Below are 14554 nucleotides of genomic sequence, written 5' to 3'. Positions count from 1 at the left end.
TTCTCTCAGAGAATTGAGCATATCATGGCTATTGTGTTTTGAGCTTTCTAGAGATTTTGATGCCTTTGTGAAATCCACTCATTAATGAAATTGAATGTGGTCATACAAATGGCCTGTTAGGATTCGTATTTTGCTCAAAAGGAGTTCTCCTGTGAGGAGGAGGAACTCACACCAGGGGCTTGAATGAAATCATAGCACCCAAGGCAACTGAAGATTTTTCTCATAACATGTTTTGAAAACTGTTTATTGCCTGAATGTCAAAAGCAGCTGCAGAACCTGAGGCCAGGGTATTTTCTATCCCTCTTGAGAGTTTGGTACAAACTGGAGAGAAAGAAATTGAGGGTTATCTGGGCCCTCTTCAGCCACAAGCATAATAAAAGCAGACATATATGCACAATAGTCTATATAACATGTTTGAGTAACACTGTTGGTCCTTACACAATTCAGGCTTACAGTGTGACTGTTACAAATGATGTTCACTTCATTTTTTATACTTTTGCTCCTGAAGTTTCTTCTTCTTCTGTGCAGTTCAACTGAAAACATGTGCTTTTGGAGAGTGAAGTTCAATGAAAACTGCGATGGTGACTTGCCTCAGGACTGTGCCTTTCTCCTTTACACGGACGAGGAGCCTGCACCGAAAGACTTTTTTAAGTATCTCTTTACATCCTGGTGAGTTCTCCTTGCAGCTCTTTGTTTTCTACCTCATGATTCTCATCGCCACAGTGTCAGAGATCTGTACATGGGTCAACCAACTTCTTTCTTCTTCTTCTGAACCAGAACTTTATAAAATTGCCACAGTTTATTTGGGGATTTTTCTGAGCACCAATTTTACATTCCTTAATGGCTCAGTCTCTATTTGAGTCTCTTTCTACTAAACTCTCTTAGAATTTTCCCAACTTAGAGACATCGTACTCTCAAAATAGATTCATTAAATATCCCTGGGTTTTGAAATGTTCCACTTCATGTCGACCAATCATCTTTGTATAAATTCAGTTGAAACCAATGCAATGAGCAAAGTCTTAGGAGACTGTGGATAAGTGCTCCTGGGAGTGTCTATTACTGCAGCTCTTGCTGGCATACAAAACCTAAATTCCATGCAAGAGGTCTGCTACATTCTGCAAGGGTCAATGTTTTACAGTGACCAAACCTACTCCTTCTACAGATTGAACACCATCATTTTTGTCAGTTTTGGACCTGATATTGAGTACAGAAAAAGTCCTCAGAAAGATATGATATTTTTTAGACTTTCTATTTGTGAGGTACCTCACTGTGAAATATGCCCTGTCCACAATTAGAGGTGTTAGTAATTTCCAGAATTCTAGTCAAGAAATAAATGGATGTGACATTTGGGTAATTGTAACAGAATGTCTGTTCTCCTGATAGAAAACTAGATAACACTGAAAGCTTTGCTGCTCTCTTTCCCTGCCAAATCCTAGAATGATGGGGTTAGCAGTAATGCAAATCATTGACAATAGCAATAAAGCCTCTCACACTAGTTCATCTCTACTGCTGTTGAGAATGTTTGCATCTTAACATTTGTTTGCATGGTGTCTTGTGCTTCTTTACAGTTTCTGACAGTGATGTCACTTACATATATTTTCAAACTTCACATATTTTTATGAGCCTGTGCATTATATTCACTTTAATACTGATTGTTATCAGCTAAAATATATTCTGTCTTGAATTTATGTGTGCAGTATTTAGATGTTCAGTTGTGGAAACTTCTAGGATCCACCTCTTGGTGTGTGTAAGAATTTCACGTGAATGACATTCATTTTCAGTTGTAACAATATTATGTGTAGTTATTAAGAACTAATGTAGTATAGTTATAGAGGATAAAAGAAACCTTGTTTCCAGCAATCAGTAAGCCATAGTAACACTGACTTTGGCTTTCCCTCTGCTATTCTTCATTCCATTCTCTTTACATCAGGATGTAGAATGCCTCAGCCCTCACTTCTCTTCAGAACTGGGCACTGAAAAGGTTTTCTGTGGTTGGAGAGCATGATTGGCTTATGTGCCTTCCAAACCCAAGGTGGCATATCCCCCTGTGTGCTAGATTTATAAAGATTTCATAGCTGTTTTTAAAAATCCTAACGTCATAAGAGGTAAATAATTTTAGAATAATGATAATTTTTTCAAATATTTATTTGCACACTATATTTGTGCTTCTACCAGCTAAAATTGGAAGTGTAAGTTGTAGTCCTTATAGAGATATAAAATCACAACAACAACAAAACAAATATAAACAGAAATGCTACAGGCCCTCAAAAGTCCAAGGTATCACTTATAGAAATTTTAGATTTTAAGAGATCTACAAACTTCTTACAAAACCCTATCATTCAAACTTAATCTTTCTGCTGTGTATTCTGTTATACAGCAATGTGTCACAAGTTATAAATCAGTATTTTTATATTATATATAGCTGCTCTACATGGCCAGCATAGTAATATATCCCCCTAATACTTGAATATCTTATTTTTAATAGAATCTATTGTTGTGTTAAATAGCTAATGACAATATTGATAAACCTTTTTCAGATTTTGGAATATAATACATATGGTTTTATAATCTGAGAAAAACATAAATATGAATTACTAAAATACATTTGTACCTGTCTACACTTGGTTTTATTTGATATTGACATAATGTAGTCTTGTATATTAGGTGTGTATAGTGATGTTATCACATATATATTTTTATGAGGTAAGTAAGATAATTTTAAAACAATTATAACTTAGTGGTTCAAATTAGTTTTAAAATATGATTATTTACAAGCACAAGTTATAGAAATAATCTTATGGAAAATTTGTCTTTTGAAGAATATGTTTAAATATATTTCCACATGCACACAAGGTTATCTTCCATTTTCTACTATATCTTCTACATATATTTATTTTGAACTCTCAAATATATTGTAGCTAATTAGTAAAATATTGATATTATATATAATGACATATTCTTTGTGATTCAGAACTGTTATCACAAGCAGTTTGTTTTATGATAATCATATAAACAAAACTATATAATTAAGTAATTGTCTTATAACTTTCGTCCTAAGTTTTTATCATTTTCAGCCAAGTTGAGAAACACTAATTATTCTCCAATGATGACATTTAGCCTTCTTGCCTAAGCAAAATCTCTTCCCTAGGCTTTCCATAATTATACTTGACTATATTACTACAGTTCATATGGATCTCTAATTTGGTTTGATTCATTCTTATGAATTGACCAAATCTTTGACAATCACCTAATTCATTATATTTATTTGACTATCATGTTCCTCTTTAGTGATATTTTCCATTCTATTTTGGGCTAAGTATTACTGTCCAGACTTGTCAGTCTTTTGTGGTTTTCCTGATATTTAATTGCATATCTCCTTGTTTAAAAACAAGATCCTAGAAGATACTGAAAAATTCTGTTGATAAAAGAAATTATTCCACTCTACATTTTTTGGGCATGCCTAACCCAGATGCCTTTGATGTCATTTCATCATATAATAAGCCTTTTCATGTATACTGTGAGATAGGGAAGAAAATAAGAGCATTTTCAGAAGAAAAGTGTCCTGGTCAGTGGTAGTTTGGGGAAAAGAACACGACATTGGTAACTCCCAATAATGAAAACATATTCAATTTGGTTTTCAGTTCAGAGGTTTAGCCTGATAACATCATGGCGGATAGCATGGTGGCATGCAGGCCAACATGGTGCTCAGGAGGTAGCTAAGACTTTTATATCTGCATTGACAGGCATCAGGAAGAGACAGTGAAACTGGGTGTGGCTATATCATATGAAACCTCAAAGCATATCACCCATGACTCTCTTAATCCAACAAAGCCACACCTATTTAAACAAGGCCAAACTTCCAAATAGTTCCAAGCCCTGTGGGCCAATGGTTTCATTCAAATCATCACTGGACGCGTGTACGTGGAGAGTTATAGGTAGCCAATTTCTACTGTTGGGCATTTCAGCTAAGGCCCTTCCCTTTGAAGCCTGAGAGTCTCTCACTTTCCAGGTCTCTGGTGCATTCTGGAGGGACCCCCAATTTCATAACTCCCGAGGTGCCTGTTTCCATTCTTTCTATTGGTCCTCAGGACTTCAGTCCTTTTCTCTCACAAAACACCAGATGAGGTTCCCCTCTGTGCCCCAACCTCCTATCCATTTTCCTTCCCAGGTCCCTCTCTTCCTCACCACTTGTGATTGCTTTCTTCTCCCTCTCAAGTGGAATTGAAGTGTCCTCACTTCAGCCCTTCAGTTTGCTGACCTAAACTTTGAGGTTTTGTCTGTGAACTGTTATCTTGGGTATTGTGTACTTTTTTCTTTTTTGCTAATATCCACTTATTAGTGAGTACATACCATACATGTCCTTTTGGGTCTGAGTTACCCAAAGTCGACCCTGAGATCCCACCTTACACCAATCAGAATGGCTAAGATCAAAAGGTCAGGTGACAGCACATGTTGGCGAGGATGCTGAGGAGACAAGAGCATTCCTTTATTGCAAACTTGTACAACCTCTCTGCAAATCAATCTGGAGGTTCCTCAGAAAGTTGGAAATAGACCCAGTAATACCACTCCTGGGAATATACCCCAAAGACGCCTCATCATGCAACGGGAGCACGTGTTCCACTATGTTCATAGTGGCCTTATTTGTGATAGCCAGAAGCTGGAAACAACCCAGGTGACCCACAACAGAAGAATGGATACAGAAAATGTGGTTCATTTACACAATGGAATGCTCCTAAACTATTAAGAATGAGGACCACATGATATTTGCAGACAAAAGGATGGAGCTAGAAAATATCATCACTATTTTTGTGTATCTGGTTGTGGGAAGCAGGTAGCTTTTACCATTTGCCTCTCTCTCTCTCTCTCTCTCTCTCTCTCTCTCTCTCTCTGCCTTCTTGTAGCCTGAGTTTTTGCACAGCAGGAGCTCCAAGTACCTCTGAGCCCAAATTCTTTTTATTAGTTCTAAATTGCAGGAATTAATCCCCTGTGGCTCAAGCAAAATCTGCAGCCCACTAAGAAGCCAATTCTCCCTAACTCTTAGTGTTCCGCCGTGGTGTGTGTGTATTCCATCTGAGAGTCTCTAAATAATTTTTATTAGTACTAGCCCACCGCATTGTGCACCATCTGTAGTGGTGAATTGTTAATCCACTTTGAGGTTACAACAGATGATCATACTACTTGTCACCTACCAGAATTCTCTGGATTCATGAATATAATGACACTTAGACACAACCATTACTAACTCAATGGCTGAACACTTCCAACCCTCCCAGCAGCTTCCACACCCCACCTGCTATTCCTGAATTAACATCTTCTCAATATATATTTTAGTTTTGTTGCCCTGTTTCCTTCTGGGCAGGCCTCCCATGGGGTTGCTTTTCCTTTGCACTTATATTTTTGCCATCTCACTCTCTTATTCCTTCATGGTGTGTAGTCTGTCCTACAACCCTCTCATTGTGGGAACCATTCTTCTCTTTGTCCCTTTTCCAGGAAATATAAAATTCCTGCCTTTGTCTCCCTGCTCAGTCATTGGCTGTTGCAACTTTATTTCCCAGTCAGATCCAACAAGGGGCAGGCTTCCTTTATTTTACATGTGGTACACTGCAAGCAGTATTTTTGAGTACCAGAATTGGCATGAGAATACAAGCCGCTACACAGCTGCAAGATTTTTTTCCATAGTGAATAACACTCAATATGTCTGGAAGGTGCTATATACACTGATGAGGGAGAAAAATAATTCACAAATCTTACCCAGTTGTGAACTTCATAAGACACAGAAACAATGATCACCAAGTTGCCCAATGCTTGTGGCTACTATAGTGGCACATATGTCATGAAAATAACCAATCACTTTCTGTCTGGATTTTAGGTCCAATCCACAATTTAAAGTTCTTCATATATATATATATATATATATATATATATATATATACACACATACATATATATACACATATACACATATATACATATGTACATATATACATAGATACATAGATACATAACATACACATATACATAATACACACATACATAATACACACATGTATGTGTGTGTATATCTTGTTTATTTATTTATTTATTGATTGATTGATTTATGGTGGGGATAAGTGAAGGTGAGTGAAGATGCTAATGGAGGCTGTTAGCTTCAGATCCCCTGGAGTTGGAATGACAAGTAATTGTGGGCTGGCATGTTTTCTTTTGATTAAACAGTTTGGGTTCTCTACAAAATCAGTATGTATTGAAGTGTCTCTACAGCACCCTGTCTAAGATTTTTATACAGGAAAAATATCTTCAATTAAAATTCCATGAATTCCGTGTCTTGAAATATTTAAGGTCAAGACATGTAAGGAAAAGTCATGAAATGTAAGCAAATTAGGTATTCTCAATTACACTAAAGCAAAATGCTATCTAGAACTAAAATAGATGTAGACACTAAATCAACTATTTTAAACCAAAATTCAAAAGCATGATTTTATATATATATTGGTTAAGGAAATAAAACAAAAAATTGAAAATAGAAATTAGCAATCTACCATTTCAGAAACTGGAGAAATTTTATGGTGAAAGGGATCAAAGTAAAAGATAATGTAAGGCAGTAAGACATATTCTGGAAGGAACACAGGACAGGATATGCTGATCCACAGCTACACATAAAATAGGGCATGTATTTTGGAGCAAACGAGGAAAATTAGGACATGAAAGAATAAAATAATGGATAAGGCAAAAGTAGATGTTCAATTGAAAAGCAAGTCCATCCTTTTTTTTCTTTGCACTTGAGGTGCCATAGAATCCACAAGAAATGGTGATCTAATTTATTTGATTAAAATTTAAATCTAGTACTAATAGAAATGTACAGAAAATGTGAAATGAGTAGAGGGATGATGTCATGATGGAATATTTTTAAAAATAAAATCCAATAAGTAATTCTTGGGTAAGATTGTGAAACTGGGTAGCAAAATTGAAAAGGGGTTTTTTATTCTACTTTTTCTGCTTATCTCATGTTTTTCTTTTTTTAATTCTAAATCAAATGTGGGACAGATATAAAATATGAGTAGATAAAGACACACCATAGCACATATTTTGATATTTTTTAGCTACTAAAATAAATGTTAGTTCAATATGATGACATAACCCTTTTTGTTTGTTTTTATTTTTGAGACAGTATTTCTTTGGGTAATTGGCTGTCTTGGAATTCGCACAGTAGAATTACAGTTCTGTACACTGCTCAAACATCCACCTGCTGGTCCTAGAACTACTGTAATCTGTCATTATGTCTGGCCCATCTTAAATGAAGAAAATTTTGCAATGACCAAAAAATAATGAAGTATTGTGAACTAGTTTGATAAATATTATTAGCTGAGATATTTATCATTCAGCATTTTGTGGATACAATTAGAAAATGATTAGAAGAACAGGAATAAATAAACAAGAGGGGCAAAGTAGGATGGTAATATTTGCCCTCTGTAAGAATGAGTTTAAAGAATCTTTGTGACCAACTGTTGCAAGCTTATATAAACTATATATTCATTACCTATATTACTGTCTTGGTGCAGTGAGCTGTGAGAGAATCCAATAAATTCCATAGTTAGTAAATTGTGTTTCTTATCATAGCTCCTGATGATGGAAACACTACAATTAAGTTAGGAGTAGATAGAATGTCTGATAAGAGGCCCATTTCAGGCTCAGAATGGCATATATGCCTTTTTCTTGCTCCTTCTAGAACATGAATGTAATCAACTGGATTTTATGAAAAAATTTAATTAATGCTTATGAATTTGAAGATTCTTATGTTTCTGTAATGATCTCAAGTTTATTGGACTTTCAAAAACAGGAAATGATTTCAAATAGGAATTTAAGGGGAATAACATTAAGTTTGCAATATTTAGTCAATTCAGTTGGAAAATACGCCTGTTGGGCATTACATTTATAATTATCATAATTTTCTATTTTCTTTCAGTTTGCCTTCCAAAATATACCAGTATGTTCTGTCACTGTATTTTGCTATGGAGGAGATAAACAATAACCCCTACCTTTTACCCAATGTGTCTCTGGAAATTTCATATTTTAAAGGAGAATGCAATGCTTATTTATCATTATTCACTACTCTAAACATAATGACAAAATATTATCACACTGTTCCTAATTATGTCTGTAATCCAGGTGACTGTGAAGTAGTACTTACAGGCCCATGGTGGGTGTCATCTGCACAAGTGGCAGCAATTCTTCACCTCAACTTCATTCCACAGGTAACATAGGTTTTGTTTGTTTGCTTGTTTTTGTGGAAGAGTTTGGATACTGCCTGTTAACTGCAGTCATCAAAGAGATTGGGTATTGTAGGTTTATACACCTTGATCTATGTTTCTCAAAGAGTTAATAATCAGAGTCTTGATGTAGCTTCAAGAATTATTTAAAATAGAAAAAAAGGGTAGAGTTATAGGAAATAAGAATTTCTAGAAGGCTTAAAGTTGACTCTATATTTTTAGAGGATTGTGGGTAGTTAAGTAATACTTTGGACATGAACTGCAAATATTTTTTCATATAACTTCTAACTGTTCTTTAATAAAATTAACAACTTAGACTGACCTTGACAGCAACCCTCTTCCTCATGTTGCTTTCTTGTTCTGCTTCCTTTAGATTACATATGGACCATTCCACCCTCTCCTGAGTGACCAGAACAAGTTTCCTAATCTGCATCAGATTGCCCCCAAAGACAGTTTTCTGTCTGAAGCCATGGTATCCTTGCTGTTCCATTTCCGCTGGACATGGGTAGGCCTAGCTATCCAAGATGATGACCAAGGTATTCAATTTCTCTTAGATATAAGAGAAGAAATGCAAAGAAATGGACTCTGTTTAGCCTTTGTGAATGTGATTCCACAGAACATGCAGTTATTTACAACAAGGGCTGAGATATATTACAACCAAATAATAACCTCATCAGCAAATGTTGTTATAATTTATGGAGAAATGAATACTGCTTTAGAAGTGAGCTTTAAACATTGGAAATATTTAGGCACACAGAAAATCTGGTTCACTACTTCACAATGGGATGCCCTCACAATGGAGAGAGACTTCAGCCCTGCTTCATTCCATGGGACTTTTACTATTTCACAATATCATGGAGATGTTTCAACTTTAAATAATTTTTTTCACAGAATGAATCTTTCTAAGGACACGCATTATTTTTCTTCTGAAAGACTGGGGTGGATGTACTCTAACTGTTCAATATTAAAATCTAACTGTAAAACACCAAACCATTGCACATCCAGAAACTCATGGGAATGGTTACCATGGCACAGTTTTGCTATGGCCATGAATGATGAGTGTTACAATATATACAATGCTATGTATGCTGTGGCCCATGCCCTTCATGAAATAATCCTTCAAAGAATAGATTTTCAGCAACTGAAACATGTGACCCAGATAGTACAGGATTGCTTAAAGGTAAAGTGTCTTCCATTAGCAGCTATTGGAACTCTCAAAATGACCCATGTTTTAAAAATATGTTTAATTGAAACAATTATACCTTTCTCCTACTCTGTCCTCTGCTAGACATTAAGGTGTGTCTACTCAATATTTTCTTGAGTTGATTGCCTTTTTTCTTTCAATATTGTTATATGTGTGTGTATCAAAATGTATAAATACAATTTATTGAGTTTATTTTTGTTGTTTGAATATATGTAGTGTGACCCAAAAACAGTATTCTTTTTATTAATCATTGTATTCATTTACATTTCAAATCAACCCCCTTCCAAGTTACTCCTCCACAAACCTCCTATCCTATTCTCCATCTTCTCCCTCCTCTTTGTCTTTATGAGGGTGCTTCTCCACTCTCCCACACACTCCTGCCTCACTGCTCTAGCATGCCCTATGATACTGGGGCAACAAGCTGCCACAGGACCAAGGGCCTCCCCTTCCATTGATGTCAGATAAGGTCATCCTCTGCTCTATCTATATCTGGAGCCATGGCTCCCTCCATGTGTTCTCTTTGGTTGGTGGTTAGGTCCCTGAGAATTATCCAGTTAATTGATACTTCTCTTCATATGGGGTTGCAATTCCCTTCTGTTCCTTCAGTCCTTCCCATAGCTCTTCCACTGGGGTAGCAGCTCTGGTGTAAGCTCAGTTCTGGTAGTTCACTCTGAGTTTCTGCATGTGTATTGATTAGGTGCTGGTAGAACATCTCAGGTAACAGCTATACCAGGTTCCTATCAGCAAATGCTTCTTCATATCAGCAATAGTGTCAGGTTTTGATCTGCAGGTGGGATGAGTCCCTAGATAGGCCAGTCTCTGGATGGCCTTTCCTTCAACCTCTATTAGATTTTTTTGTCTTTGTCTTTCCTTTAGATAGGAACATTTCTCGGTTAAATTTTTGAGGTGGGCGAGTGTCCCTATGCCTCAACTGAGGGCAATGCTAATTTGCTGGAGTGGTCTTTACAGCTTGTATCTCCCCATATTTTGGGTATTTTTGCTAACATTATCCCTGTTGGGTCCTGGGAGCCTCTTGCTTCCCTGGAATCCGGGGCTTTCTAGTGGCTACCTCCAGAGTTCTGAAACCTCCACTGCTACACGTTGCTATTCAACTTCCTGACCCTCTGTACTTCTCTGCTATCCCTTCCAATGCCTGATCCTGTTCACTCTTTTTGGCCTTCCCATCCACTCTCCCTCCCAGATCCCTCCTAGTCTCTGAAGAAAAGAGATTGAAAGAAATAAAAAAAGACCTCAGAAGGTAGAAAGATGGCCATGGACTGTAAGGATTCACATAGTAAAATTGGCCATCTTACCAAAATCAATCTACTGAATCAATTAATACCCATCAAAATTCCAACTCAATTCAGCATGTGGAAAATGCAAATGATCCATTAGTATGCCCTTGTACAAAGCACAAGTCCAAATGGATCAAGGACCTCCACTTAAAACTAGATATGTTGAATCTAATAGAAGAGAAAGGGGGAATAGCTTTTGAATACATTGGCACAGGGGATGTGCCTGAACAGAACACCAATGGCTCATGGTCTAAGATCAACAATGGACAAATGGAACCTCATAAAATTGAAAAGCTTCAGTAAGTCAAAGGACACTGTTAATAATACAAAACAACAGCCCACAGATTGGGAAAATATCATTACCCACCCTACATCTGATAGGGGGCTAATATCTAAACTATACAAGGAACTCAAGAAGCTAGACTCCAGAGGACCAACTAACGCTATTAAATCTGAGGTCTGGATCTCAAAAAAGAATTCTCAACTGAGGAAACTGGAATGGCCAAGAAGCACCTAAAGAAATGTTCAACATCCTTAGTCATCAGGGAAATAAATGCAAATCAAAACGAACCTGAGATTCTGCCTCACACCAGTCAGAATGGCTAAGATGAAAAACTCAGGTGACAGCATAAACTGCAGAGGATGTGAAGGAAGAGGAACTATTGCCTCTATTGCTTGTGGTACTTCAAGATGGTAAAACCACTTTGAAAATCAATCTGGCAGTTCCTCTGAATATTGGAAATAGTTCTACCTGAAGACCCAGCTACACAACAACTGGGCATATACCCAAAAGATGCTCCAACATAAAATATGATAGATGCTCCACTATGTTCATAGCGGCCTCATTTAAAATAGTCAGAAGCTTGAAACAACCCAGATGTCCATCAACAGAGGAATGGATATAGGAAATGTGGTACATTTACACAATGGAATACTACTTAGCTATTAAAAACAATGAATTCATGAAATTTGCAGGCAAATAGATGGAACTTGAAAATATCATCCTGAGTGAAGTAACCCAGTCACAAAAAAACACACATGGTATATACTCACTGATAAATATATATTAGGTTAAAAAAAAATCAGAATACAAATAATACCACCCATAAACCATTTGGAGCTTAAAAAGAAGGAAGACCAACGTGTAGATGCTTCAATCCTAAATAGAATGGGGACAAAACAATAGTCTTAAAGAAACAAGGGATATTGAAAGCTAGTTTTCTTGGATTTATTCTATCAATTAAGAGTTTTCTCTCCTTTTCATTTTATAATATGTAAAATATTAGAATATTAAATCATTAGCAAAATAACATGAAATATTGGACATTACCTTTCATGAAGTCAATAATTTTGTCAAAGGTGATACAAATGTCAGATTTAATGTTTAAGAAACATTTTTCACAAAATTAATTGTATTATTTAAAAATTTTTCAGGGAACTAGAGAGATAGTTCAGCATTTAAGAATACTAGCTGCTTTTCCAGAGGACCTCAGTTCAATTCCCAACACCCTCATGGCAACAAATAGCTGTTTGTAACACCGTTTTCATGGGATATGACACCATTACAAATACATGCAGGCAAACACCCATGTTCATAAAATAAAAATAAATAAGCTACTAACAGCATTTTAAAAAGATTTTAGATAAGATTGATCTTACATTTTCCTCACATAACCCCTTTTGGTTCCTTACCCTTCTTTCTACATTTCCTTCTCTTTGTCTCTCTATGTCTGTCTATCTTTCTAGGCATTTCTGTTGTTTTGTAATTCAATCTCTGTTTCTTTTCTGTTTCTGTGTGTACATGTTGCCATATATGAAAAAAAGAAAATTAAAACTAACAACCAAATAAGATAAAATGAATAAAACAAAGTTAAAAAACAGACAAATACCATGGAGTCTGTTTTTTAATGGCCAATTTCTTTTCTGGATTATGGTTAATATGCTGAGAGACACTTCAGTTGAGAAAATTCATTTTCCCTTTTCTTGCAGGTATCAATTGCAAATAGCTTCTTGAGATATTACATCTATTTCCTTTTCACTGTGATCTGATTTTGTTTGGTGTAAACCCATGCATGCCTTGTTTGTGCACTAATAATCTCTGTGTATTAATTCATACACCAGTCTTTTGTCCAAAGACAAATCCTTCTAAACCTTTCACATGGATGTTTAATATTGAGGATGGGGGTTTGCTAAGGACTCCTCGTTTAGAAATGAGTGCCCCAAGTTCTCTCATCTGTGTATTGTACAGTTCACTGTGTGTCTGTGTTAATGATTATAACTGCAAGGTAATTCTCCTCTAATAATGATTGAGATAGGCACTGATACATAAGTGTATCAGTGTATCTTTTGATGTAATTGTATTGCTATGTCCCTTTAGGAAACTGAGAGTATTGTATGGCTCCTAAAGTCTGTGGCCACTCTAGTCTTGGGTTCTTGGACACTTTTACAGTGTCAGATACAAATTCTATCTCATGGAGTGGGTCTTAAATTCAACCAGAATGTGATTGGTCTCACTAACAGAACTCATGTCAATAGTGCACCATTTTATCTCAGAGGCAATTCTCTGTTGTAGTTCACACAGTGTTTGTAGTTGTGTATCATTGATATTTATTTTTCTCCTCTGATAGCATTTCTAGCACATGAAGTCTAGTTAATAGCAGTGAAGCTTCTAGTTGGACATCCGTTTGATTTCTCCACATTTAATGACATAAGTAATTTTTGTATTCATGAATAGTGCCCTACCCTTATATTATTACTTGGAAACAGTCTGTGATGTTTGCAGTTTTTAAGAGACTTATTTGGTCAATTTCTCAGCAAGATGCAGTGTAATCCTTACACTTGAAGTTTTATTCAGTGGCATAAGATGTCTAGTTGGGGAATTGCCTTCCATATCATATAGTGACTCAATCTAAATTATCATTATATAGGTATATATCTAAGGAGATTCTATATTGATGTGACTTTTCCAAAGGACTTTAATGTTAGTTACTACTCCAAATATTTCTTCCATTATCCAGTTCTCCCATTCTCCTCCTCATTTAATCCATGTATACCATTTCCCATTTGTAGGGTTGTAGGTCCCATGTCTGCTCCACTACAGGGCTTGGTCGCTTGGGGAGGCAGGACATGGGAAGTTGATGGAGCTTACCCCATACCATCGCTGGGCAGGTGTTGGACTGTGTGTAAGCCCTGGGACAGTGCTCCGGGGATGGGAATGCAGTCTAAGGTGTGGGATGGCCAGAGCTGGTTGGGGGTCCCAGGGCCTGTGATGAGGCTGGGGCCATCTGCTTCTCAGGCTCTTTGGCATTCAAGCACCACTGGATGCTGAGGAAAAGTTGAGAACAGAGTGGGGGCCCTCAGGCTGTCTCTGGCATGGGGCTGGGGTAAATAGATGTGAGCCCAGGCTTGTCCCATGGGGAGTGTACTCAGCTTGATGTTGGTGGGCTTAAGCTTAGCTTGGTGGTTGTGGCTGGGAGTGCAGAGGGGCCTTCTATAGGAGAAAAGATGGTGGCTCTATGGGCGAAGACCTTTTCCATGTCTCCACTTGGTAGTCCATGGTTTTAAGACCTTTACTGTCATGGCAAAAAGTGGATGTTTGAAACAATACCAACTTCTCAGTGTGCGGCTGAGATTACATACCTTTTTAAAGGAGGAATGTCCGGGAAGGAATGCTTATTGGCTAAGCTCTCCAGGCCTTTAGGTACCTCAGTAAAATGGAGGTTTGTCTTAAGTCTTCATGACCACAAGTCATGTCCTCTACATGTGGAGGGACTTGGGGCATTGCCCTTACA

At 36.8% G+C, this 14554-nt stretch overlaps 1 protein-coding gene across 1 annotated transcript in view; it reads left to right on the top strand.

Moving 5' to 3' along the window:
* The first annotated feature begins 469 nt into the window (after positions 1–469).
* The window catches only part of LOC127691931 (vomeronasal type-2 receptor 116-like), a 30152-nt gene continuing 16067 nt past the window's right edge, over positions 470–14554 (top strand). The window contains exons 1-3 of the mRNA XM_052191841.1: positions 470–669; positions 7961–8249; positions 8638–9444. Coding sequence (XP_052047801.1) covers positions 470–669; positions 7961–8249; positions 8638–9444 — 1296 coding nt within the window. The remainder of the gene's footprint in view (positions 670–7960; positions 8250–8637; positions 9445–14554) is intronic.

The sequence above is a fragment of the Apodemus sylvaticus genome, chromosome 9, assembly GCF_947179515.1.
Source record: "Apodemus sylvaticus chromosome 9, mApoSyl1.1, whole genome shotgun sequence".
NCBI lineage: Eukaryota > Metazoa > Chordata > Mammalia > Rodentia > Muridae > Apodemus > Apodemus sylvaticus.
The sequence above is the reverse complement of the archived record's forward strand: the minus strand, read 5'-3'. Positions and strand labels throughout refer to the sequence as shown.